At 37.9% G+C, this 27,837-nt stretch overlaps 2 protein-coding genes across 3 annotated transcripts in view; one reads left to right on the plus strand and one right to left on the minus strand.

The window, feature by feature from the left end:
- Positions 1-27,837, minus strand: part of CENPP (centromere protein P) — a 112,732-nt gene that overhangs the window by 33,345 nt on the left and 51,550 nt on the right. The window lies entirely within an intron of this gene.
- Positions 11,515-27,576, plus strand: ASPN (asporin). The gene is made up of 8 exons (XM_018914956.3): positions 11,515-11,797; positions 16,977-17,264; positions 18,707-18,819; positions 21,159-21,372; positions 21,750-21,860; positions 24,382-24,475; positions 25,591-25,729; positions 26,330-27,576. The coding sequence occupies exons 2-8, from the start codon at positions 17,018-17,020 to the stop codon at positions 26,525-26,527; spliced, it is 1,116 nt and encodes a 371-aa protein (XP_018770501.1). The 5' UTR covers positions 11,515-11,797; positions 16,977-17,017; the 3' UTR covers positions 26,528-27,576.

A 27,837-nucleotide genomic window follows, 5' to 3' on the forward strand; every position in this document is an offset into this window, starting at 1 on the left:
ATTCTTGGTCAAGAAAATATGGGAACAAGTTTGAAATCTTTGGCCACCAGTATGATAAAAATATGCAAGGACAGCTCAACATAAAATCACTGTTGTTAGTTTATTATCTAAAATATATTTGAGCAAATAATTAATTTTTGTAGGCTTACATTGGAAATTAATGTACTTTGAGAAGGCCATTGGATTTGAGAGTGGAATAATAGTTTTGCTAAGTGTTATCAGACTCAGAAGTCTTATGAAATAGTATATATAAATATAAATAAATATAAACACTGGGAGAGCCCTCATGGCAAGTCCCTGATGAGAATGGCTTTGAGGGAGATCCTGCTAAGTCAATCCAGTAACATTTCTGCTAGGCAATGGGATCTGGGAGGTGCTCAGCAGCCTTCTCATTTCTCCTGTTCTCCACACACAGATGCAGCTGACTTCAATTCACAGATAAATTCAAGAGTGAACCAGCTGCAACTTTCTAAGACTGCAGAGATGTCCCATCAGAATTCTAAAAACATTTCAGAGAGGAAACTGCTTATAGTACAGCAAAACCTTGAACATGACATTTTCAGTAACCCAGCCAAAGACAAATGCAAGGTAAACAGATCTGAATACAAGGTGTGAATGTTGAAACTGCAAGAGGGAAAGATATTTTACAGTCAGTAAGAGACCAGAATAGGAGGGGTTAGGATTCAATAGCCATAGCAATTCCAGAACCACAGTGCTTTGTGGCATAAGAGGATTTTTGGGGAGTTGGGGAGTTAGAATCTCTGCTAGATTTCTAAGTTCTGACTTGCATTCTTGGCTCAAGTATCCCACATCAGAATTTTGACAAGACTTGCTAAATCTCATTATAAATTGAAATGGATCAGAAGACATCCTGTGGTTACCACCAAATGAATACAAAAGGTATAGAAGACATTGTTTTTACTGAGTAAATGATGATGGAACTTTGAGGATCTGCCTGAGCCAGGGACAGGCACTTCTGGTATGATAAAAACTGTGCAGTCTTCAAAAAAATAATGTTGTTTCCATGGAAGCCTGGGTAGCTTTCTGAATTTGAAGGAACAATTAGAGGCAATGTTTTCTCTAAGCAAGGTAAAAGAGCTTTCTTAGGAAAAAACCAAAAACCACACAAAAGCCTCAGAAAAATAAAGGCATCAAATACCTCCCAAAATGAGATTTTCATTTTTAATGCCATGTGTTGAGGCTATTAGAATCTCTGAGACCCCAAAAATGTTGAGTTCACGCTATCTACCCTTCTCCACTTTCCATTTCAATTTAATAGAGATCTCTCCACAACAAAGCTACAAATCACTCAGCTTTGCCCTGAAAAGGAGTTGCTGTGTGACCACTTGCTTTCTATTTGCCCATGACAAAGTGAATTTCACTCAGTTAATTCACTCTTAGAGTAACACTACAGAGAGTGGTTGATGTAATTTCTGAATTTCGATTCTGAAATATCCATCATGCTTCCACTTACTGCAAAACCCCTTAGAATGCTAAAAGAAAATGTCTATCAGAACTAGGAAACAGAATCTTAATATTTTTCTACCAAAAAATTGTGCTTTTATTGAAAGAAATCAATGAAGTTTAAAGCTCTTTCAAGTCAGAAAGTCAGTCTTTTATAAACAGTTACAGCACAGCAAGAAAATAAACAGTTTATCATCTCTGTCATGTGGTAATACCAGCCTTAACTGGTGGAAATTCTCCTGAGAAAACATTTTCTCATTTAAGCACTATGTTTATATTCCAATGTATACAATTTTCAGACAAGTCTACAGACAGAAAAATAGTAAAATTACAAGGAAATACTACCAAAATAATTTTACACAATATCCCTGGTAACTCTCTGCATGAAGCAGTTTGCAGAGAACAGGTCTGCTGACTATGGGTTTGCAGACCAATGCAATTTCTGGTGTTCTGGAAGGTTCCTCAGGAAGCTTCAAAATCTCTCCTCAGTTGGAAGTGTGACCCCAGGGACCTACACCAACCAACCAACATCAAAACAACAAAGAACTTGAGGTACCAACATCTGATATAACTTCTACACCACCTCTCCTCGCTGAAGTCATGGATCAGGTGTTGGAAGACCAAACTTCAGGTCAAATCAGTGCTCTAAGGGATCAGAACCACACCATGGCCACCTTGTAGAACATCCCAACCACAGAGGTGAAGCCAAACCTTTGGAAAGAGTGAATGTTTTAAAAGAAATTGCCTTTAAAGCTGGTTTTGGCTGCAGGAAGCATTTAAAGGCTTAGTGAACTGTGTAACCAACCCACATCTGGAAGAAGTCCTGCATAACAGTCTCACTGTCTTCTTGTAAAGAGAAAAAGGTACAAACATCCATGCAAAAAGATTTATAATAATATGTTGGACTTGCTCAGCAGACACACATTTCTGTTTCCCAATGAACAAAAGAGATCCCTGCTTTTATTGCATCTTTAGTAACATGACCCCTCTCTTACAGTTAGTTACCGTTGAATCCCAAACTCTATTTCAAGGCTTTAATTTTACTTCTCTTGGCACACTGAAGATCATTTTAAATGGGGAAAAAACAGCAGACATGTGAAATAAGAGCTCTGATTTAAAGATGTCAACAACTGCTGTTCAGTCTCAAGGCCCCAAAGTATTGTGGAAAAATGTTGGAACACTTTTTCCATCTAAAAGTAGCAAAGACGTCACTTAAAAACCTCTAAAATGTATTAAACAGATCTCCTTTTCCACATTAAGAAACAATCATATGATCAAAATGAATCTAGCTTTTTATTTTCCCAATAAATTAACATCCTATTCCTAAGTTTTATACCAATTCAGGTACCAAGAAGCTATGTTCAAATGCCTGCAAGTATCATTTGAACAATTTTGTTACAACTGCTATAATGAAATTCAATGGAAATACAGTGTTTAATGTTCCCAATAACCAGGTTACAAAGTCTCATTACAGATGCAATGCTCCTTGCTAACAGACACCCTGTTCTACATTAAAATTCCATCAGGAGAGAACCATAAAGACACAGCACTGTTGTTTTATTTTCAATTTAAGAAGTGAAGAGAGAACATCAAGCAGAACCTTTCATAAAAATCTTCCATTCTACATGATGCAAGAGTTACTGGGTCACTAAATTACCTTTAAGAACACATTCTGCACCATTGTGTGTCTCAAAGGACTTACAGACTTGAGTACTGCATAGGACATTTTGACCACACCAGAAATCAATTAACAATAAATTATCAACCCTTTTATGATACTGAAATACTCCAGTCAGTAAAGCAAAAGTAAACCAACAGATTCATTACCTCTATGGTGTCAACTTTTTCACACAGTAAATGTGCTTCTCTCAACTGGATAATGTTTGATCAGTTTTAAAAAGATCCCAGAATTGGAAAGGATCCATGGGGATCCTGCACAGACACCCCAACAATCCTATCCTGTGCCTGGGAGTGTTGTCCAAACATTCCTGGAGCTCTGGCAGCCTTGGGGCAGTGACCTTTCCCTGGGGAACCTGGGCAGCACCCACCTTCCTGATACCAACCTAAACCTCCCCTGACACAGCTCCAGCCACTCCCTTGGGAATGGCAGAAAAAAGCCAAACTGCCTCAGGGTGAATCTCAAAACTAAATGAAACATCTGTCCCAAAACCACAGCTTTACTTTGCCTCAAGGAAAATGGAAGCAAAGAAAGCCCAGAATCAGCCATGCCTTTCTCAGTAGAAATGCCACTGTCAAAGCTGGAACTGGCCTAGCTGGGCTCTGACCTGGGCCAGGACAGTTCTGCTTATGCATTTCCATAGAGCCCGGCCTCATCCTTCCTCATCCTGCCTAACTGCTGCTGGACAGAATCCTCCACATTTCCATAAGCATTCCCTGACTTTATGAACCATTCACAGGCTGATAAAGTTTCCCAACACACAATCTGGTCATTGCTCTGGAGTTCCTTGGAGCAGCATATGGCTGCCTCTGCTCTGCAGTCATGTCTGGTAAAAACTCCCACAGTGGGATGTCCCAAGATAATACAGGATAATAAGGGGAATAATAATAATAATACAGGATACAAAGGGGAATCTCATTTGAGCAGAGAGATAGATGGGTTAAAGGCAACTGCACCTCTTGCCAGGGTCCATTAGCTGAACACTGTTGAATGAGCCCACACAGCTCAAATGAACTATCTCATTTCAGCCCCTCACTAAAACCAGCAGCAGAGTTTGAGCTGTATTTCCTATAGGTCTGTCCTTCATTGATGCCTCTCTGTGGGAATCCAGAGGGCTACCCCCAAATCAACTGTCCTGGTGACTAAAACAAGCAATTGTCACTTATTTTTATTTGGGAGTTCTATGGGTAATAAGGTTTATCTGGGGCATTGACTTCAAAGCTCTGTATTCAGGACCTGCAATTTTTTCAGCTTGGGAAATGCTGTACATTACAATCAGTTTGAAGACCATATTAATGTCAAGAAAATGAACAATGTCTCTTCCCCAGACTGCAGCTCCCTTCATAAACATTTCTTTTTTTTGTACAAGAGCATAAATTATGCAGAGCTATTCTGGCTATTAGGAGCAAGGCAGTTGGGGGAAATGCCTGATTATTTATGGTAAGGTCCAAAGAACCTTAGGCTGGACTCAAACAATCACCTGGTGTTTTGGAGGTGCAGAGGCTGTGCTGTTCACTCTCCCCATCAAGGCAGTGATGTTCCTGCCCAGGGCTCCACGTCCATTCCTGTGGCTTTGCAGCCACACTGGACACAAACATTCCCTGTAGTCTCTACAAGTGAACAAATACTCAAGAGTTGAGAGAATCCCCCCAACAATATCCTTGCAGTCTGCTTGAGCCATCCTGGCTCCATTCAATAAATAGTCTTTTTTTTCCCCAAGGATTTAAGGATTAAAGTAAATTAAAGCATTCAGAGTTGGATTATTTAAAAAGTTCATCTTAAAAACCATTTACCTTGTAATTTCTTCTCTAATAGTCTGTTATGTAAGGAACTTCCTACAGCCACTGAGTAAACAATTACTGTAGCTTGGTAGAATTTCCATTTGTTTGGTGTTTAATTCTTTGTGCAGGATGCAGATTTCCACAGTTATTGAATGCAAACTTCTGATTCATTACTTCTGTTTTAGGCTGTTATTTATATTAATGTAACTTTGATAAAGTGAGTTATTCAGACCAGCACATAGCACAGTTTCCTACAATGTACTTTGAAGCAGTTCTGTTAATTCAGTGAAAAGAACTTTCATTCCAAGTCTGCAGTATTATGGATATATACACAGAAATCTGTAGGTTTTCCATGCAATATTACTGAAACAAATCTGTTTCTCTGTGAGAATTTTCCACATGATGGTAATGCATAAAAGCTGACTTATTTTTTCCACAAGATAGATATTTTTCTCAAAGGAGTAATACTGAACACAGCTGTGGAAATATTAGATCTTCAACAACACTATCAACAACAAAGACAAGAATCTTCTAAGTGAGTTATGTAATGGTATTTTTAAAGGATTAAAATTAGGAAAAAGGATTAAAACATACTTATTTTTTTCACAGCAATGTCTCCAAACCCCTGAAAGTTAGCTATGCATACCTCTCATCCTCTGGCCTCACAAAATCTGTTCCTAAAAACTGACAGGGAACAGCCCTTGGGAACATTTTGTGGTTTTCAACCCCTTTTCACTGACAGTTCTATATAAACATCTATGGCTTCCCTCTAATGCAGGATGGCTCTGGACTTACTCAGGTTATTCACTGCAAGTCTTCCAGGGAAAACTCCTCTTTCCAGCTCACTTTGGCTCTCATTACAAAGAACTCAGGAAGCAAGACTTTTCCTCTTTCAATTAGACCAATTACTTTTTGGGTCTATATGAAACATTAAAATCCACTTCACTTTCTTGCACATTTCAGCTGAACTATAAATGTTTCATGAAGTATTTCCTTCTGTTTTGAACCTGCCACCCACTGATTTCTTTAGTGTTGGTCTAGTTTTAGCACTGGAAATATCAAATAATTACTCTCTTTCTTGACAACATATGGGTTCAAATTAATCTGTATTGCCTGCATTCTGTATTTATTTTGAAGGCTATTTTGAGAGCCTCTGGTAAAATCTTAAATGACAAAAACAGTGATTAATTCCCATTTTAGCTGAAATTAATTCTTTCTAATCTGAGCAAAGAACATCCTCTGGTTTTATGTGAGATGTACACCTTATGCATTAATTGGAAAAAAATAAAAATTCTAACAACCATGAAGCAAAAGTACAGTCACAGTATGAATTAAATGCTGAGAAATGCCCATGGCAGGGGGTTGGAACTAGATGAGCTTTAAGATGCTTTCAAGCCCAACCATTCTATGATTCTATGAAATTGCCTGTTAAACAAAATAAAAGTTATTCATTGCTAAGTTATTTCTAAAGTCAAGGCTCCTTTGTTCTCCTGTGGTAAAACCAAATGGAAATCTTCCTTTGTAGAACACGAGTGTTCAAGAAGAAAATAATACTGTCTACTTTACAATTTGCTTTACAAAAAAGATCTTTTTCCATACCACAAGCTAATATGCAATTATGACATATGTTTTCTTTCAATTTACATAAATATTTCCACTGAGTGGTAAAAGAAGCTTCTGTCATCCACTGGATTTTGGTCTCTGACAAAAAGCAGTGCAAACCCACCCAGGGAAACAAGCTTCTTAACTAACACACTCCTGTATTTGCAAACAAATATATTTGGAAATAGTGTATTAGGACATCTGTCTGACAACCCTTCTCTACTAGTTTCTACATGGTCTTTTGGCTTAATTTAGGAGTCTTTACCTTCCTATTTTTCATTTAAAAAAAAATAGTCATAGGACTTACTTGTGATTTTCCCCTACATCTGGAAGAGGAAAAAATGAATGCTAAAAATCAACAAAATACCTAATGGTATAGAAATGATTAAACCAAATTTAATTGCCTTTTAAAAAATCCCCACTGGAACATAATATAGATTACATATTGCCTACAATTTAAAAGTAGCATTATTATGAGAAAGTAATACGAAAACTGCAGCACCAGCAGCAGTCGTTAGCTAAAAGTAAATCAGACTTTTTCAGAAGGCTCCCAATTTCTTGGGAGTATTTAGAACTAGACCCAACCTTTCATGACAGATTTACTGCTTTTGTGTTGATGAGAAACAAATGAAGCCCTCCCAGAAAATTCCCACGGATGAAAACACACATCTGAGCACAGGCTGAGTTAATGAATGCGACAGGGAAATCACTTCTTGAATCAGAGTACACCTTCCTTACTATTAGTAATGATACTAATGATCAGTAATGAAAGAAATGCTTTCATTTCTACTATTCCAAAGTGAAAAATTGTGTGCTTCAAAACTTGCAAACAAATTGAGTTTGGAGACCTTCCTAGAGACCTTGTTACTCTTTCCATCTACAAAACAGATGTGCTCAAAGTACATGCAAACATTTACAGACCCGGGTTCTTCATTAGACAAAGAAGTGCAAATTGTAGTTAATTACTGTCTCAGGAATGTGATATGCACTGCTTCCACTTCTAGCAGTAAATCACAAACTGAGCCAATGTCTTCTTCTTTTGGGCATTTGGATTTTTAATTAATATAAATTACTTTTGTTGATAATAAAGTTTGGAAAAACTAATTCCAAATTAAACTATATTCTCTTTTCACTCTAACATGCTTTAAATATTTTTTTTTCTGGACTAGATGGCCACATTTCTTTTTTTGTAAAACTAACAACTCACAGAAACTTGATGACAGTCCCCATATTAAGCATTGCTTTTATGTTCTAACAATAGGAATCTACCCAAAGGCTGTCTAAGAACATGAAATTATTTATACTCAATGTTGTCCATCCTTCTTTGGTAAAACCTAAGGGAAAGTGGGGGAAATTCAGCATTTGCAGGTGATCGAGATCTGGGTTTTTTTAAGGCATGGTTGAACTTTGGCAGAGTAAGTGCTTGATACCCTATGAGGAAATGCTGTTCTCAGTCCAGCTTGTATTCTGGAACAGAAAATGTTCCTTTAGAACTTATTGTTGGAGTGATTCAGTAGTTTGGCACTGAATGCAGAGTTTTTGATTTTAACTACTGTTTGATTTTCTGTGAAAGAATGTCTGCTGTGTTCAATGTCTCTAAAGCAGATAAATACCCATATTGCATAAAAATGCCATGTCACATTATCCACACCTGTGAGCAGCCTCACAAGCACGACTGACAATTGACATGTATTGACACCCAAGCTGATTTCAAGACCTTCAGTGATCAGATAAAGCAGTTCCTGATCCAGTTTTGTGCACAAACCTTTCCACAGGACCAAGAACAAGAGTGTCAAGGTGGGAATTAGCCAGGTGGGAGCTTCTGAAATTGGCATTCCCACACTGAGGAATTTGTATTACTCTGTAGCCTGAGACAGAACAAACTTAAGTGATGCTCCAGAGGCAACAGAAACTGTCTACAAGGGTGAAAAACCCTTCAGGTGATGTTTTGCCTCTCCAGTCATTCCAGGTCAGCACATCCTTACATCCATAAAAGCCATGATGAGCCTGACAACCCCATGGAGGTACAGACATGTACATGTGACTTTATGGCTCTTTTTGAACACAAGCTCTCAATACTGCAAGTTATGACCCGCCCTGCAATATTGCTGTGTTGCTAACAAACATCAGGGACTGAGGAATTTTACTGCAAAGGAAACTGTACTTTGATGTAGTTTTTAAGTCAGCTGCCAAAAACACGCTAGAAACTATTTACAAGCAAAAGTTGATCCATGATAAAAAAAAAGATGTTAATATGTTTATATAGAGATACTGAAGAATCAAACTGAACTACAAGAAGCTGAAGGGCAGATTTTGTATATTCAGCTGGTAAATGGTGTAGTCCAGCCTGAGAGGAGCCAGAATTTAGCTAAAACCAAAATATGTGACCACACCGCACATGGACCGGTTGTGAGCACGAAATGAATATGTCATGTTATTGAAATGTGATGGGCAGGCTCCAAGGCAGCTTTGAGCAGTTGATGTTAGATTCATCACATTATGTAAACCACATTTATAAACAGTGCTAGAAAATGAAAAAGTACTTAGTTTGCTTTAGAATAACAAATGTATACAAGACTGGCTTAAAACAGAGATTGCAATGGAAGCATTAACCACACATGGCAGCATATGTTTGCTCTCTCAGACATATCAAGTAATACAAAATACAGTCATTTTCAAAAAGAAATGAAAGGTAGCAGTTTGTATCACTGGAGAGATAATTTCAAATAGAAAACACCATCCAAATTCTTTTTCATCTGCATATTTCACCATAGTGAGACAGTATTCTGAACCACATGTGTTGGACATACTTCTGTTATTTGCTCAAAAATCAATCCCCATTACTCATAAATGTTACATAAGTATTTTAAGGCAAGACAGAATTCTAATTTTCAACCAATTGTCTGATTGGTGGAAAAAGAAATCGCTGAAAAGTTCTGAGCAAACAGTCTGACCTTATATAATCTATTAGTTATTTAAACACAATCTTTCTTTGGAAAACATACCAACATTTCTTGCAAAGAAAATACCCTCAGACTACTATTTTAAGTATCTCTCTTCACTAAGCCCCCAACAACATGCATTAAAAACCCAGGACATTGAAAATGTGCTGCAAATGTTTAAATGAACAGACTCATAAAGTGGCTTCAGAACCACTGGTTAAGTTTTAAGTACTGCTGTCAAGAGAAACATCTAAAGGTGAGACTTGAGTAGTCAAGAGACCTGAGAAGGTGATTTCTGGGCATTTTATCCTAGACCGCAATTATATTCACACCAAAATACTGGATCCATGTATTGAGATAATAAACAGTTGCATTACAAGAACAGCATGTTAGCTATATTTATTTCTGCCCTACTAATACTATATCCTGGACAAAATTGATGGATAATCTACTTTAAGGTAAGATTGTTATATTTTTTCCAGATACTACCACTTTGTGTGTCACCTTCATCATGTAATTGGCTATGACAAACTTTATACACAGAGGAATGTGTTCCTACCACCAGAAGCAAATAAAAAGAGAAAATAACAATAAAACCCCTGAGTATTCATCCAAAATTGAGATGTTACTAAACCTCAAAAATAGTTTGCTGAAAAACCAGGGTGAGCTGAAATTGCTGATCCAACACTTTGCTACTGAATGAAGTGAAAAAAGAAACCAGTACATTTATATCACAACCCTCAGGCCCTGCTCTCTTCTATTGAACAGCCAAGAAAATGTTGGAGGGTTTTTTAAAACAGCAATTTAATACTAATTTCCTCAAGTAAACCCATCCAAACCAAGCTATTGAAAACACAGGGGAGTGTTTGCTTAGGAAGCTTTGGTTTCTACAAGCAGGCAAGAGAATGCAGATATATGCAATTTGAGATTTCAAAAAAGCTTAAGATCATCCTTCAGATTTTTCTGTGGGAACATGATTGCTTTTGAAATTGTAATTTTATTTCTTGGGAAAAGTGATAGGGAGACACTTTATCATGATCCATCTGTGCCACTGGAACTGGAACACATCAAAAGCAGTGCTGCAGGTAACACAAGTCTTGTCTTGGTTGATATCACAGCACTAAAGTTTTAACTTTTGGCACAGAATCTTTTTTTCTCCTTAAGAAAGTAACAGTAGACAAAATAGCTATTATGCAACATACAGGCATTTTGCAAACAGCACATTACATGTATAACAAAAAAAATATCCCAAGTAAAATTTCCAGGCTTTTTTTTTCCCAAAGCTAGACTGGACTTTTAACATAGAAAGCAGCTAATTAAAGAAACAGATGAAATCAGATGTGCACAGAACTGGGTATAATGTACTGGAAATTTAAAGACACAAAGTGCTTCCCTGACTATGAAACTTGCTTTAGGTAAACTCCATTAATTAAACATTTTTGAAGTTTACATAAACAGAGGCCTACAAAAGGTAAACAAAGAATAACCCAGTTTCTAAACATTGTGATGTGCTCATCAGTACAAACTTTGTAACAGGGCACATTCTCAAAGCCTTGATTTTAAACCCTCAACTTCAATCACAGAATACTACAAACATTGTCTCTATTTTCATTACTAGATATGCTTTATTTCCCACACACAGGAGACAGAAGTTAGCTAGATTGATAAAAATCTGATCTACAGTTTACATTCTTGAACCATTGTCCCCAGCCAGATTGCTGCCTCCTGAAAGCAGAGCTAAAATTTATACATAGCTACACAATAAAGTCCTAATTTTCTAACTTTAGAAAGGTTTGGCAGCCTGCAGGTCACTGCAGGCTACTGGTTTACACTGCCACTGGCTGAAGTTTTATAGCTTTATTCAAGTCCCACTTTTAAAAGAATAATGGCTAGTGAAATCATAAATAAGTGGGATTCCACAGCAGGAGTGACCTGAAATGGACCTCACTGTACTTCCAATGGCCTGATGTCAACTATTATTAAACTACAGGTTTTATAAAGTCTTCCACTAGACGTCTAGAGTTAAGCCAGAAGTTTTGGCTCTAATACAGGCAGTGATGAAAAACATATGAGTGGTAACAAGTCGCCTCAATATCATTCTTCAGTACTAAGATGGGCTAATCTGAAGCAGCACTTTACTCTGGTATCACCCACGGTGCCAGAAGGATCAAGAAGCTTGGAAGTGGACTTTTTCTTTATATATGCTTTTCATTTCACAGAACTCACTCTAGCTTCCTTTTTCCCTGTTTTTTGGTAATATGAAATAACTGGACATAAGGACCTTAGGTGGATTATCCCAGTGCTTCTGGAAGAACTTCCAAACCTGCAAGGTATGTCCAGTTTGAATACCTATTCTATATAAACAGCAGCAAAGAGTTAAGGTTGTCAGTCACTATGTGCAGATTAGTAATAACAGATAATTTAGAATTAGAAATACCACTTTTTAAATGAAACATTTGAAAATTAACTTGCAGCTGAAATATTTCTGTATTTACTACATGTCAGCTGAAAAACAAATAGAGCTTTAGCAAATTATTTAACTATCAAAGACTTGTCAGAAAAATGTTACAGTTGACCATAACACTTTCTCAGTTATAACCATCTATGAAAATCTACTCTACAATAACAGCAGCTCTTACAGTAACAACTCAGTGTTAACTTTCTGTAATTTGGTATTCAGGTTGGTGGGGGTTCTTAAGTACATATCAGCAAAGTAATTAAAACAACCCAGGAAAGAATGAACTGTAAATGAACTACAACCTAAAAATCCTCATAGATCATTCAGTAACAAGAGTCAAGCAGCTCTCCATAAAAAGTAAATACTCTGTAAACACAACTTATCTTGTAAACATCCTCTTAATTATTACTGCTCAACTTCAATATTGGACTACTTCTGTCAACAGTAACAATTTCTACAGTAATCTTACTAACAAAAAACTTTCCTCCTGTTTTTCTTCAGCAATTTAAGTAAATCAATGGAGTAGATAGAGTTAAACATAAACTGCTTTTATTTCTGGATTGGGACAATGACTAATAGAACCAGAACTATTTTTAAATATAGATTTCAAAACAGTTATGGTCTTGCCTTTCTTTGGACAAAATCTGTGCACAGAGCAATGATTTGTGTTATTAATGAACACAGGGACTTTTCTCTGCCTCTGCAAAGACCACCACTGGGTCATTTAAACATTTCCTTTTCAGAAATAATGCCATGGGAAATTTGTCTCTGTACCTCGGTAACAGGAGTGATCTCTAAATATAATTTAGAGTCTTTTTAAGATTAAAAACTTCATGTATTAACTCCTTCAGTATCATAACTGATAAGACAGCAAAGTCCACATTGCTGGACTGTTTTGCAGCTGCCAAGCAATTCAGAGTTACTTGTTGTTGGGTCTCTTTATGCACTCTTCCCACGCTAACAACACAACTTCTGTTCTCACTGAAAGGGATTTTCTTCCCATAACTCATGTTTAGAATCACATCACAGATATATGGGAATTTTCCACAAAATCTTAAGGCTTTTAATCATCTTAAATTACACTGTGACATCACCTGTATTTAAAGATTTATAAATTACAACTAACAGCATAAAAGTGCCTGTGTTCCATGTGCAGTTTGGCAATATGAGTTTGGATATAGATGACCACAGCCATCTATAGTGAGGATAAGTGTGTCCCAAACAACCAGTGCAGTGATTTTTGGACAGTTCCACACCTCAGGAAAGGACCTTAGAGCATCTCTCCATGTGAAGTGCACTCTCCACATTCAGTCACCTCACCTTGGGGCAGCTCATGTTCCAGGGAGAAAGCGCTCAAAAGCTTTTTGTGCTCACGGGTAAGAATTGACATAAAAAAGGTACAATGGAGCTTGAATTCACCACAGTCTTTGTCAAACTCATTCTCAATGTTCTGGTCTGTTCAAACAAGAATGAACAAAGCCAGGCTTTGTCCAAGTGACAACCAGCTGCTCAGGGGATTATTTAACAGAGCACTTAAGCCTGCCTAACAGCTTGAATATGTCAGGAATGGCTCCTCCATTGCCCCTCCTTCCTTCTCTTTCCATTTAATGTTCCAGCCCTGTCAACCAGGCTGTTCCACCCATTCTTTTGTGCTGGTTCTGGTACTCCAAACTGACTTGGTTTCTTCATTTGAAAAGAATATTGATGGAGTTTTTTTGCTGTTCACATTAGTTTTGTGCTACTGTAGTGAGTTCTACCAGCTCAGTGAACAGCCTGAGAGGAAGAGCTGGTACCTGAGAGCTGGCAGGGAGCACCTGGGAGCACAGTCAGGCTCAAGTGGCAACAGAGGACCATTATCACAGCTGCACCTATACCTTCTGAAACCGTGTTTCATAAAATCTTCCTGACAGCTTTTTCAGAAAGATCACTAGGATCTCGGATTTTAGGCTTTCTTTTATTTCTCTTATTCTTGAAGTTTAAGCATGCAGGAAGTTTGTGTAAGTTCTCTGAGAAGCACTGCAGAATCAGCATTTTTACAGTCATATCAGCATCTATTTACTGTGAAACCTCAGGCAGGAAAGAACTGTTCCCACACCTTCATAAAACTCAGTTCTTTAGGATCCATTCCCTGGCCTTTCTTTGGCCTATGCAAACCTGGAGTCAAGCCTGATGATCATTCCTAACTACAAAGCCAATAACAATTTCTTAAGGGCAAGATGAGAAGATGAAGCAAGGACGTTTTTCTTGAAAATGAAAAAAAATCACAACTCAGGTTTCCTTACATAAAGGGATTTGTTTTCAAGAGATTTAACTCACAGAACCAATATTGTCACCAGTGACACATTTCAACACTACTTTTCTAGAGCTTTGTGAGCAACACATGTTTTTCCAGAGTTCAAATTGGCCACTATTCCAATTGCAGCCTCAATCTTCTAATACTTTGAAAACCTAATTTTTGGCTATGTGGAAGAAAATATGCAATCCATTTGCTACAGATGCAAGTGTGGGAGCAGATTTTTAGGTTGTTTCATAAGAGAACTTCCTAGCACCAGATCCAAAAGAACATTTTAGGAACATACATGCAAGTTTATCTTTTAGATCCAGTAAAAGTACACAGCCAGTGCCTCTCACAAATTGAAGTCAGCAGGGACTTGGAAAGTCCATGTCCCACGACATCATCACACTTGATATCCTGCATAAGGAAATGGTGTCTCCTCACTGATAGACCACAGGGCATTCTGGCACGTGGGACCGAAACTGCCAGGGAAGAACAGAGAGCCTCAGAGCTCTTGTGTGGCAGCCCAGCCATTAAAGCACTTGTCTAAGAACAAGGAGAGCTTGGAAGTCTGAAAGACTTCCAACTCCTCATCTCCTAACTGATGGTATGACTAAAGTAGTGAAGATTTTGGCCTTTTTCTGAAGCTGAAATAGAAGACTGAAAAGACCAAATATTCCAAAGGTGCAGAGCCAGAGATGAAAACAATTCTCTCCTAAAATACAAACAGAGGTTCCATACCTTCTTCCCAGCACTGTTTATATTCAAAGAGTCTTTTCAGGACAGACATTGTAAGGGATTGCAAGAACCACAAAATTATTTCTAGGAGCGTTGCAAGAGAACATTATTTTGAATACATAGGAAAATATATGGGAAAAATACATGTGAAGGTAATCTTGTTACATCAGTAAAAGTACATGCCCTACCCAAATGGGCATGCAACTGAAATATGATGGAAAATATTAAATTTAGCTAGATGTTGCTTACCTACAAGATACAAAGTACTTTCTGATTCTGATTTCAGGCATCTATTTGGGGGAAAGAAGTCACTGAATTCTTTTTATGTTATCTGAACACTGTTAGCTTTCTTCTTTTCAAACTCCCTGGAACAGACACTGATACAGGAGCAGCAAGGTATGCAGGATATTCGCATTTACAATGCTGTTATGAACCCCCTCCAATAAACATCAAAATGACTCTGCACAGACAAAAGTGGTATAAACAAAACCTCATTTTGAATAAGCCAAGTCAAACCCTTTTCCTGCAGTGAGGATCAATGACAAACTGCCTACGTGAAGGCATTTTACATCTCCAAACAGATCAGCAAGCATTTAATTAGGTGATCAAACAAGAACTGACACCCTTTTAGTATTTCCTTAAAGAGGCCTATAATAGTCTAAATAGAAACATTTTTATTAGCAGGACATGCAGAATAAAATTTCCTGCAGCCCCTCTTGGTTTGTGGAGTACATTTTTCACTTCCAAATGACTTCTGGAATTGGGATTTGAAGGGAAACAACCTCAAGCTGAGGGCTGAATCCACAACATTTTCTCAGAGCATCTGAGGCAATTCTTACTATCTCCATTCTCCTCTCCTCCTAGTTCTGTAGGAGCAAGGGAAAAAAAACCTGAACAAACAGAAAAGCCCCAACCTATGTTGAAAAATGCATGCACAAAACTACCAGACAGCTTTTCTTCTGGATGTAAATTAAGACACTGATTTCTACTGACATGGATTTCTAATAGTCAAGTCCTTCTCAGAGAAAAGAGCCCTCCTCAAACAGAAGTCAAGAGAGAATTGGGTTTGTTCAGCCTAAAAAGAGAAGTTTTGGGGTGACTGAACTGCGGCCTTCCAGTGCCTGAAGAAGCCAACAAGAAAGACAGAGAGGGACTTTTTACAAGAGCCTGGACTGACAGGACAGGGGGAATGGCTTCACACTGCCAGGGAATAGGTTTAGACTGCATATTGGGGAGAAATCCTCTCCAGTGAGGGTGGGTAGGCCCTGGCACAGGGTGCCCAGAGCAACTGTGGCTGCCCCTGGATTCCTGGCAGTGTCCAAGGCCAGGCTGGACAGGGCTTGGAGCACCCTGGGACAGTGGAAGGTGTCCCTACCCATGGCAGGGGTGGAATGAGATGATCTTTAAGGTCCCTTCCAAACCAAAGTGTTCTGGGATTCTACAAATCTGTGAGATGTGTTTGCATGCAGAGGTGAACTTCTATCAATGGCAGTAACAAACAAATGACTGGAACATGGGAAAAGCTCGGGACTGAAAGCTTCAGATTAGACTAGGAAGAATTTAATTAAAGAGTTTAGGAGTGGAATACTGAGTGTTTAGGAAGTATCTCGCTGAGTGCATTTTATGCACTGCTAATCAAGTACTTCCCCATTTTATAAGCAATGCACTTATGCCACTGTATCCCACTAAAAATAGTTTTTCATTGAGAATGAATAAAATAAATCATAGTCCAAGTTCTGGTAAAGTTTAATACAAAAATTCTACTTCAAAGCTTGAAGCAAATGATGATATTTGTAAACTAAACTAAAATGCTTTGATATTACATTAATGCCTAATTAAGTTAATAGTATGTGTAATTTTATAGTATTAATTTATATTTAAAAGATTATTTTTATATCCTTCATATACTAATTAAACCTCAATATTCACAACAGGCTCTTTTTCAGGACTAGACGGTGTGGCAGTGAGTGAAGTAAACAAGCAACAGCTTCATTTGCTGTTCCCTATTCACTGATTCTGGTGTTTGTTTTTTTGTTAGTTTGTTCACTTCCCAAGATTGGTTATCCTGATTAAGAAGATATGAAAGAATACACACTCCTTCTCTTCTTGGCTTTGTGCTCTGCCAAATCTCTCACTGGTCCCTCATATTTTACACTGAAGAATATGATGCTCCAAGATATGGAGGACGATGATGATGATGACGATGACGACAATTCTCTATTTCCAACCACCGAACCCATTCTACCACTAATTCCTTTTGATCTGTTCCCAACATGCCCCTTTGGATGCCAGTGCTATGTGAGAGTTGTCCATTGCTCAGACCTAGGTAAGAATGAATTTGTGTGTCTGTTCTCTGCTGGATTCTCCTTTGTAGGATTTGTCTTTTAAAGGATGAATTATTATGTGGGCACATAAATGGGATGCAAAGTATTCCCTCAGCTGAACTTCCACCAAAGTGAGCAACCATGGTAACCGTTTAACCAAAGGCAAATGTGCTCCTGTCAGTGCTGCAGGTACATCCCAGTCCTTAAAAGTGAATTCATTATTAATTGTGTCAGTTTCAATTAGTGCTCACTGAAGTTTTCCTATCATTCAAGGCAACCAAGGGACTGTGCTCCCACCACTAGCACAGTGACAATGACATTTGCTCTCATCACAGCCCTGCCACCTTCCTGAACTTCATCCTGGACTCCTTGTGTCTTAGTCTCCATACATAAATTGCTGGGGTTTTAAAAATGTGTTGTCATTATAAAGGAATCAAAAACTTTGGCTGGCAGCAGCAAATTGTGGTTAATGTATTTGGCCTACAGACTTCAAACCACTTTACATGAGTTCACACGTAGAAAAATGCCACATTAATAGACTTCAGCTTTAGATAAGTGCAATCTATTAATTAGAAAATAATTGTTAATAAACTGGGCAGCATTTAGCATTTCATGCATCAGCATTTCCACTCAAAAGAAAGTGACTGTCCCTATTGAGTCTTTTCTGCTGATTCAGGACCTCAGACGGTCTGACCTGCAGCGGGTTTGTAACTGAACAGCAAACTGCGATGGGGAAATAATGCTACTGGTACTGATTTATGTTAAGGATCTATGGTACTTGTAATGAGTTATGTTAATGATTACGGGTACTGATTTGTGTTAATGATCTATGGTACTTGTAATGAGTTATGTTAATGACTACTGGTACTGATTTGTGTTAATGACTTCTAGTACTGGCACTGAAGTGCTGGCAGTGGAGACCCTCCTCTGCCCACACCAAGAACAGGTTTCCCAGCCCTGCCATGCCTGAATGAACCTTCAGCAGCTGCGCCAGTGCCATGGACAGGGCAGAGCAGAAGTCCAAAGGAGCACTAAGCAGAGGCCTCTGAATCCACAGCCCGGCTCCTCAACAGGGAACAACTGCCCTGGATTCCTGAGGGATCCTTTCTCCAGGGACTAAACAGTTGCCCTGTAGGACAACACATGGTCTGAGGATTATTTCACACATGCAAAGAGTACACAGTGAGCAGTCCCCACTGAGCTTTCATGGTCAGGGGCAGAAGCAATTCCTCTCAAAACTATGAACATGTTCGTGGTACATTCTTACATCATTAGTTTTTCCAATTATCAAAAATTCCCTTCTACCGTTTGCTTTATGGTTCCTCATATTTTCTTCCCCATCATGTTCATTAACATTCTTATTGTGTTTTGATGTTTGGCAGTTAATTTCTTTGGACTTAAGTACAGCACATAATGTTTCTGTTTATGTCACATACTTATGTAGGTTTGACATCAATTCCTCGCAACATCCCACCAGATACTCGTATGATTGATCTTCAAAACAACAAAATCAAAGAGGTCAAGGAGAACGATCTCCAAGGACTCACATCGCTTTATGTAAGCTTGCTATTTCCCAAGTTTCCCAGTTAGTTAACAATCTGAAATATTTAGATACTTTAAAAATACAAATGGTATGTCCTTCTCCAATAATATAGATATAAATAGTCTAATGCCTGCATATTTGAGAGCTTCCACATAGTAAGAAATAAACACCTTTGAGTTGTAAGAACTATCTTGTACAATACTCAGAAAGTGTACCATATAGATCTAACAAAAAGATTCTCAAGATTTTTCAGTTCTTAGGATGCACAGAAACATTCCCTACATTTTAAAGGCTGCAAGGCAAGTGCTCCTTTTTATCTGCTTAGCTAGAAAAGAGCAGAAAGAATTTAACCTCACAGGAGAACTGCAGTGATATTTTCTGTGGGTATTTTCAAAAGAACAGAACATACAGGTAACACATACAGCACTGAAACCAATGCTACAAATCCAGCTGACCTGAAGAGAAACAGAGAAACACTGAATTACTGGAAAAGTCAGGGGCTTTACTCCTAATTTGTTTCCATGCTCAATTATGCATGTAGTGACAGGCTCTGAAACAAATATCCCTGGCAACTGATAAAGTTAGATTATTTACAGTACGCAATAGTCCCTTTTTATGATGAAAGGAAATGAGAGCCCCAGAGGGCTGGGAAGTAGATTAATTCTGCTTTAGAATATTTGTTTCTATTGGATGTCACCATAGATCCAGTATCCAGATCTAGTTCCACTAACAAATACTGACCATTTAAAATTTTTCTCTCTAAAACCCAAATCTGTTCTATAACTGCTAGCAAATTAAGTACATTCTATTCTCCCTTAGAAAGACACGAGACACACAAACTAACATAAGGATCATTCCTAACACAGTAGGAAGAAATTCTCCCCTGGGAGGGTGGGCAGGCCCTGGCACAGGTGCCCAGAGCAGCTGTGGCTGTCCTGGATTCCTAGCAGTGCCCAAGGCCAGGCTGGATGGGGCTTGGAGCACCCTGGGATAGTGGAAGGTGACCCTGCCCATGGCAAGGGGTGGCACTGGATGGTATTTAAGGTCCCTGCCAACCCAAAATCATTCTGTGATTCAATAAAACAAATCCTTTCAGTCATATTTGGCTTCTGAGTAAGATCTGAAAATTTACCAGATCTAAGTGTTCATGAATGAGCTTGTTAATTATTATGGGCTAGGACAGGAACTACATGAATTCAGAGCTGGCAATGAAGCATTTCCTATTCTCTTGTCTCATGTCTGGGTGCAGAATGGTCTTAGCAGGAAGCAAAAGGTAACTGCACAAACTGTGGTTTATATTCTGTGTAAAAGATCTAAGAGTCTCTTATCTCCAGTGACTGAGAAAGCCACTGGAATCCATCAGCAATCACATTAAAGACCAGAGTCACCACTTAATTATGTGATAGCTGAGCACACCAAGCTGCTTTGCTTTTTCTCCTCGGTTCATTTGTGGCAGGGCCGAACAATATTTTCACTGAGAGCAAAGTTTACTTTGTACAACTTGGCTCAGTCCTGGAGTCTGCTTAGCAAAGGCACAGATGGCAACTTGGATTAGGAAGGAGCATTTCCTGTTTATTTCCTTGAGCTAACCTCATTTTTTTTCTGGGAAAAAATAATTCTTGTTTGCTCTACTTTTTTCCCCCGCACAATTCCTAAGAAGAGATGACTCCAAGAAATAAAAAAGGAACAGAAATGAATAGTTTAAATATGGAAATGCAGAGATGTGATTTGACATGCAAAATCATTTCAGATAGTGTGTATTTTGCTGTCTGTAGTAACTCATTACAAGCTCTCTGATAACACATAGAAATGAGGAACAAGCTGCCCCCAAAAGACTCACGTACTGTACAGAAGAGAGACTGAAGTTCACAGGAGATGGAAACACCAAATCAAACATAAATTCATGTGTCATATACAGATTCTAACGTCTAAGAAACTCAGATTAAAAACTTCACTATTATTTTGCAGCATTATATCAAAATAAAAGATTAGATTCTGAGTTTTGAGAATTTGTCTGCATTAAGGAACAATAGCAACGAAGTATATAATCCCCACACAATTCCACAAAATACCTGAATACAAACATATTGTTTTGCCAATTCTCATGATCCATTGGCACCTTGTCAGCTCTACCTTCAGGTTAATGCTCCAACTTGCAGGTTCTTCTTTGTTTTTCATAATCAACTGAAATGCCCAAAGCATCTTCAAAGTGCTGAAGTTTGGTAGGATGGAAAAGTAAAGTATTTTAAATACTTAATTGCTGAATTACATATCAAATCCATGACTTCAAACTCATAGTCATAACAGTCCTGGATAAAGAAAGCTCTCTAATTGCTCTTTCCATCTCTCATAGGCACTGGCTTTGAACAACAATAAAATATACAAGATCCATCCCAAAGCCTTTCAACCAACAAAGAGGCTACGACGACTGTATTTGTCCCACAATCAACTGACAGAGATCCCAACAAATCTACCCAGAACTCTGGCAGAGCTCAGAATTCATGCTAATAAGGTTAAGAAAATCCCTAAGGATGTATTTAAAGGAATGAAGTCTCTACATGTTTTAGGTAAGCCTGATTAAGTAGAACAGAAAATGTCTTTAGCAAAGATGGAACATATTATACATCATTTCCATTCAAACATTTCCCCAAGGCACAGTTTCCTCTTAAAGAGATATCCATGCTGTGGGAATACCCTCCACAATTTAGTTTCTATGTGAAGTTGCTGCAGAGGTCAAGTTTTGGATAACCCTGCAAGCCAAGTAACACAGCCTTAATTCCCTGAGAGCTGTGACCCCCCTCAGAACACACAATCAAAGCTAAACATTAGTGAGTGCTTGGAATATCAGAAGTCATAAATAAATTTAAATCAGCTCTTCATAACTTAGTCTAACCTACACAAAATTCCTATGCCATAAATGCTTTTCTTTTTCCCCCTTGGGCAGAAATGAGTGCAAATCCTCTTAACAATGAAGGAATAGAGCCAGGAGCTTTTGAAGGGGTAAATATCTACCACATACGAATTGCAGAGGCCAAGTTAACTTCAATTCCTAAAGGTAGGTCTGCTTTCCCTTTTCTAGCTTACTTAGACCAGCACACTCCTTAATAAAATGCTTTAACATCTGAAGGATCATTAAATTCATAAATTCTGTTCTATTCTCATTACTACCACACCACCTCCTACCTTTTCTTTTTGAACTTCACATCCAATTCCCCATCCCAGAAGAGTTCATGCACAAACAGCACAAACACAGCGCACACCCTCTCCCACCTTCTCCCTGTCAGCACATGCACTCCTCTCACAAATGTTCAGACACTTGTCTCAGGAGGAACAATACAAAGAAATTCCTAATTTGATGTCTCTTCTCATCTTTCGCATGTCAGCCTCTCAAAAATCCTCTCAGAGAAAGGATAAACTCCCTGATTTTTGATCAGGGGTATAAGGGATGCAAAATTCCTTTATGGATTTAAAATGTAACTCCAAAATGTCTAAATTTAATTTTTAATATTGCACATCACACTGCACCTCAGTGCACCTCAATACAATGTTCAATATAGTTTTGCTGAGTAAAACTTAATTTTAATATTTAATTAAATTCACCATAACATAATACAAAATCAAATCAATTTTCATGTAAAAAAACACCCAACCTTGACATTTGGAGGTAAAAATAAATTAAACCACTAATTTGACAAATCACTGACCTCCACACACACAAATGTAGCAGAAAAGAGTTCAGTACAACACTCCACCTGCTTTTTCTGCAGGTCAGCGTGGTATTGAAGCAAACTCTCATGATTTTCAATCACTCAAACTACCATCTAAGAGAACAAGGAAGGAAACAAAGCAAAACACTGTGTCCTATGCTCTAACTCACAGGGAAAAAATGTTGGCCCCTTTATCTATTTCTGATGATTCAGATAAAGGACTTGTTTCTTATTAATCTCTTCCTCTATGCATATATGTGTGTGTGTGTGTGTGTGTGTACATATAGATATACAGAAGAGAAGAAGAAAACACTAAAACCAACCCCTGTAGAAGAGAACACTAAAAAAACCCTCAACAATAATCAAAACCAGCTCACCCCAACTGTGCAGATAACTTTAAAATCAGAAAGCCTCTGTCTGCCTAATAAAAAACCCCAAAACAATCCAGTATCAGCTCCTGTCACTTAGCACAAAAAAAATTCCCAATGTAAAATGATTCTAGTTTGTCTTTGTTATAGAGAAATCTCCTATAAAGACATACAGCGTGAGATCCAAAATATGGTGTCAGATACACAGACATACCAAACCAAACATGATTTCACAGTGAACTCCTTCACCACAAATGCAAGCTGACTTTGCAGATACTTCTCTCTGCAAATGCTACAATGGCACAAAAGTTTAAAAAAACGTAGCTTATAAAAGGTACTAAAAATGTGGAGTGGGCAGGTGGGTGGCCTTCCCTCGGGATATTGTCACTCAGGCACCCGGAACTGCGGGCTGGAACGCAAACTGGAGCAGAGCCCAAACAAACTTGATTGTGAGTGGAATGAAGGCAGGCTGGGAGCAGCCCCATCCCTGCAGAGCCGGGAGCAGAGCTCCTTTACTGCAAATGGAATAAAGGAATGAAGGCAGGCTGGGAGCAGCCCCATCCCTGCAGAGCCGGGAGCAGAGCTCGGCCAGCCCCGAGGGCAGCGGGAACCGCTCGGGGTCGGGGCCATCCGCACGGAGGCTCGGGGAACAGCCCAGCACCAGCAAATAAATCCAGGCTGGGATGAGCTGCCCTTGCCCTCGCTAAGAGGATGCTGTGGAAAGATTCGCCACCTCCTGGTCCATTCACCAGTCTGGATTCGGAATTTTTGGAAACGCAAGAGAAAATATTCTGGCATGGTAAAGAGCTATCAAATAGCACAATTCTGCTTAAGAGTACTCCAAACCTTTCCTTCCAGTCACACCCGAGCAGCTGTGACAGCACAACTGCTACATCGTGTAGAAAACAATTACAGATCTTCAAAAAACTGTCCCTGGTTTCACAGGCTTTGACTACAGACTCTGAGATAAACGCACAAAACACAACATTGGATCAACATCTTTGACAATGTAACCATGAGAATTGTTATAAAGAAGCCAGAAAAATTACCAAATTTTGGAACTCTTATATCTCTTAATTACCATATGTCTTTCCACAGCTTCATTTTTTTTTAAAGTTATTAATTTAAACCAAATTGTATTGGTGATTTTCTTCATTAACATACTTATATGTAATTATACATAATATAATTGTATTATATTTAATTTATATATAGATATGTAATATATATGTTATATGCATGTAATATATATTATAGATATAATAGATATTATATATATACATATATATTACACACACATATATATATGCAATATAATTGCATATACTCCATTATATATAATACTGATTTCTTTGATGCAGACAACCTCCCCAGGATTCTTCTATTGGATTCTTCTAACCCTTCTAAACACAAAGGAAAGAAGCTTTTTGGAACATAATAAATGTTCCAACAAAAAAATAAGTTAACTTGTTTTTTTCACACTGTGCATTTTTTTTATCAGATTTGCCCTCCAGTCTTCTGGAGCTTCACTTAGATGACAATAAGATCACAGGAATTGAAGTTGAGGATTTTAACCGTTACAAAGACCTACAAAGGTAAAATTCCCAGGCTGAATCCCTTTATTTGTTAAAATTTCATACCCAACAAGATCTCATATTTGATTCTCCCCTTGCTAATGAGAGAAAAAAGAATAAAAGTTATAGGTGCTTTATTAAGAATTGCTCTAAATAAGACCCAACTTTAAAACCCAAACACACCCCAAACCCCCACATTATTCATGTTATTACATGTTTTGCCAACAGCCTGCAACAGACAAATAGAATAAGAACAAAATACAACTATCCTAAATTCTTCTAATTCTTAAAAATTTATTCTTGTAAATACAGCAGCTGGTGAAGGAAACAACAGCTTTCAAATGCAATGAGGTTTAAAGAAAAATCTGTGTTTCTGAGGAATGTATCACTGAAATAGGATAGAAGGAAGTTCTCTCTGTAATGCTCAGTTAAGAACTCTGAAAATATGGCTGAGCAGGACTGGATTTGGTAACAGAAATTACTGAACTGCCTTTAGATACCAAATTCAGTTTCTGAAACAGTGAGGAAAGAATGGAGAAAGAGGGGCTGGCAGGATGGGCAGAAAGAGCAAGTCTGAATGACCTGAGGCTCCAGCTTCTGAATCACCTCCTGAGCAAAGCAGGCTGAAGCCTTAGAGCAAAAAATATAATGAAAATCTGGAAACAGGAAAGAAGGTAGTCTGGCTTAGTAAAAAACCTTTATATTTTAAAAATGAGCTACACATTAAAAACACCTTTCTAGACAAGACTTGCTATTTGGCTATTTATTAGAACTTATTACAGTGACTACACTTTGCAGCTGTACTACTTGGTAAAATGATTTTATTCATCTCACAAGCAGCTTCATGTTTATAATTGAAATACTTGCCACTATAATTACAAAAACTGCATGCAAAACTGAACAATTACTTGCATCAGATAATTGATAACTGCTGTAATCCAGTCTTTAAGTAGAGTTTAAATTATGTTAGGTCAATGGTGACTTTTCCTATTAAAGGCAAGATTTCATCATCTTCTTCCAGTTCTTTTCTCCCTGTGTTTACTCCTGTGTATTTCAATTTTAAAAAGAAAAAGCTCTTCAGTGCTGTTGTGAATCTCAATTAGTCTTTAATTAAATGTTCCTTCTACTATTTCTAGGCTAGGCCTTGGCAATAATAAAATCAAAGAAGTGGAAAATGGAAGTTTTGCCAACATCCCAAGTATACGTGAAATCCACCTGGAAAAAAACAAGCTGAAGAAGGTTCCTCCTGGATTACCTGAGCTGAAATATCTGCAGGTCATACACTGAATTTATCAGACAGCTCTGGGAGTTCTGAGTTGTTTGACTTCCCCACTATCACACTGATTAAGCGACAACCAAAAAGTATAATTAACTGACACATATATTTTGCCATGACTCTCCTACTAAGAGAGCCTAGAATCATAAAAGCTCATTAAAGAAATAAACAAAATCAAATTGCAGGAACACTTCCTGGGAAAGGAAAAAAACAAATTACAAGAAACTGCTACACTCAAATGTTTCCAGAAATGAGAATATAATACTACCATATTCTTCATTATAATGAAGATTTATAGTTTTTACTACATCATTATAATTTTTACTACAAGAGGATATAAAATTGCATTTTAGAACCAAATTCTGTAAGACTAGAGTCCAATTATTCTAAAAACACACTTACAAAACGCCACGTGACTTTTCTTTGTGGAAAGACTGAGGCAGAAGGAAGACTTTTAAAAAAAAAATTAATACAAGTGTTAAGCTCTTGTTACTCTCAAGGTCTTCATGGAACTGATGCTTTACCAAACCTCAGTCACCTATATAATATTTTCCCCATTTTCATTCAACTGCTGTATTTTTCTGCTCCTACTGCTGCAGGTGGTCTTCCTCCATTCCAACCACATTGCCAAGCTGGGAGTGAACGATTTCTGTCCGACGGGGCGGAGGAAGAAGAAAGCCCTGTACAGCGGCATCAGCCTCTTCAACAACCCCGTCAAGTACTGGGAGGTGCAGCCTTCCACCTTCCGCTGCATTTTAGCCAGGAACAGTGTTCAGCTTGGCAACTTCCTCAAGTGAGACCCAAGTGGGTCGTTTCCAAAAGCAACTTGTCCAAATCAGTTTTACAATACTTGAAATTTGCAGGAAAACGCTGATTTTACGCTATTTAACCGTTTACAAAGTATTTGCTATTTCAGAGGTAATTAATTAGAAACAATATGTTAAGTAGGATCCATTGTAGTATTTGACAAAGTTCAACCTACATTTGAATAATTTAAACAAAACTCTTTATAGCTTACAGAAGGACTCTTAGAAGTGGAACTGGAAACTGTATTTGATGTTTCCTATTATAGATGTTAAATGCCTTCCTTAAATCACATCATTTGGACATATTCTTTCTTTCAAATCCTAAAAATCATGTGGAAGTGACTTTTTCCACAGTCAGGAAACAGAGACTTAGGTTGTCTCCCAGAAAGTGTTGTAAGAAAATTTGCAAAACCAAAAATTACCAGACTTCAAGGTAATTCAAGGGCAATTCCTTGTGCTATTTTTGATAATGAGCAAAGATGCAATAAAAAGCTACAATATTGGCAGGTAGTGGTCTCTAAGCTAGAATATATTCTTACAATCTTTTAAGTGAAATAAAGACAAGTTTCATGTCAAGAACAGATGAAGTGTCTTTAGAAGCTGTTGGCAATTTTTTCTTTCAACTTTAACAAGAAAATGTCCTTCAATGTTTTGCTATTGATAGAATTGGATGCAGTCTGAACATTAAAAGTAGGATTCAAGATTTATGATATGCTTCAAGCTTAATAGGAATGACTATTAAACTTCCTTTAGGCCAGCACAAACATTTTTCTTTTATCTATAACAACTGTAATCATGTTTTTCATTTTATTCTTTTCCTCTTTATATTTTGACATCACACGGGTTAAGGATCCCTCCTTAATGGAAGTCCCTTACAATTGCCAAAACCAAGCAGCTGGACTTGCCTGCCCTGCCTTCCTGTGTAGGGCAGCACACAGAACTCTCAACACTGACAGTACTGTATAAAATGGATATTTTAGATATCTATTTAGTGTATATTTGCTATTGGGATTCGAAATAAATTAAATAAACTTACAGAATACCTGCATGTGTTTACTTTATTACATGGTTGCTCACATCAAAATCAAATGAGATTATAACCAAGCACCTTTGTGACTCTTCTCTAGACACTCCCTCTAGTGCTCCTTTCTCCAAATCTAGAGAGCTTACAGGTAATTTATCACTGCTGGTTTGCACAAAGTTCAAAATCCAAGACTTTGGGAATTGAATTCTTTGTAGTAGTTTCTTCTACAAGTCTGTGCCATTTCCCAATCTCTAAGCCTTCCCACCGCCCTCCTATG

This window comes from Serinus canaria, chromosome 12 (genome assembly GCF_022539315.1).
Source record: "Serinus canaria isolate serCan28SL12 chromosome 12, serCan2020, whole genome shotgun sequence".
Lineage (NCBI taxonomy): Eukaryota > Metazoa > Chordata > Aves > Passeriformes > Fringillidae > Serinus > Serinus canaria.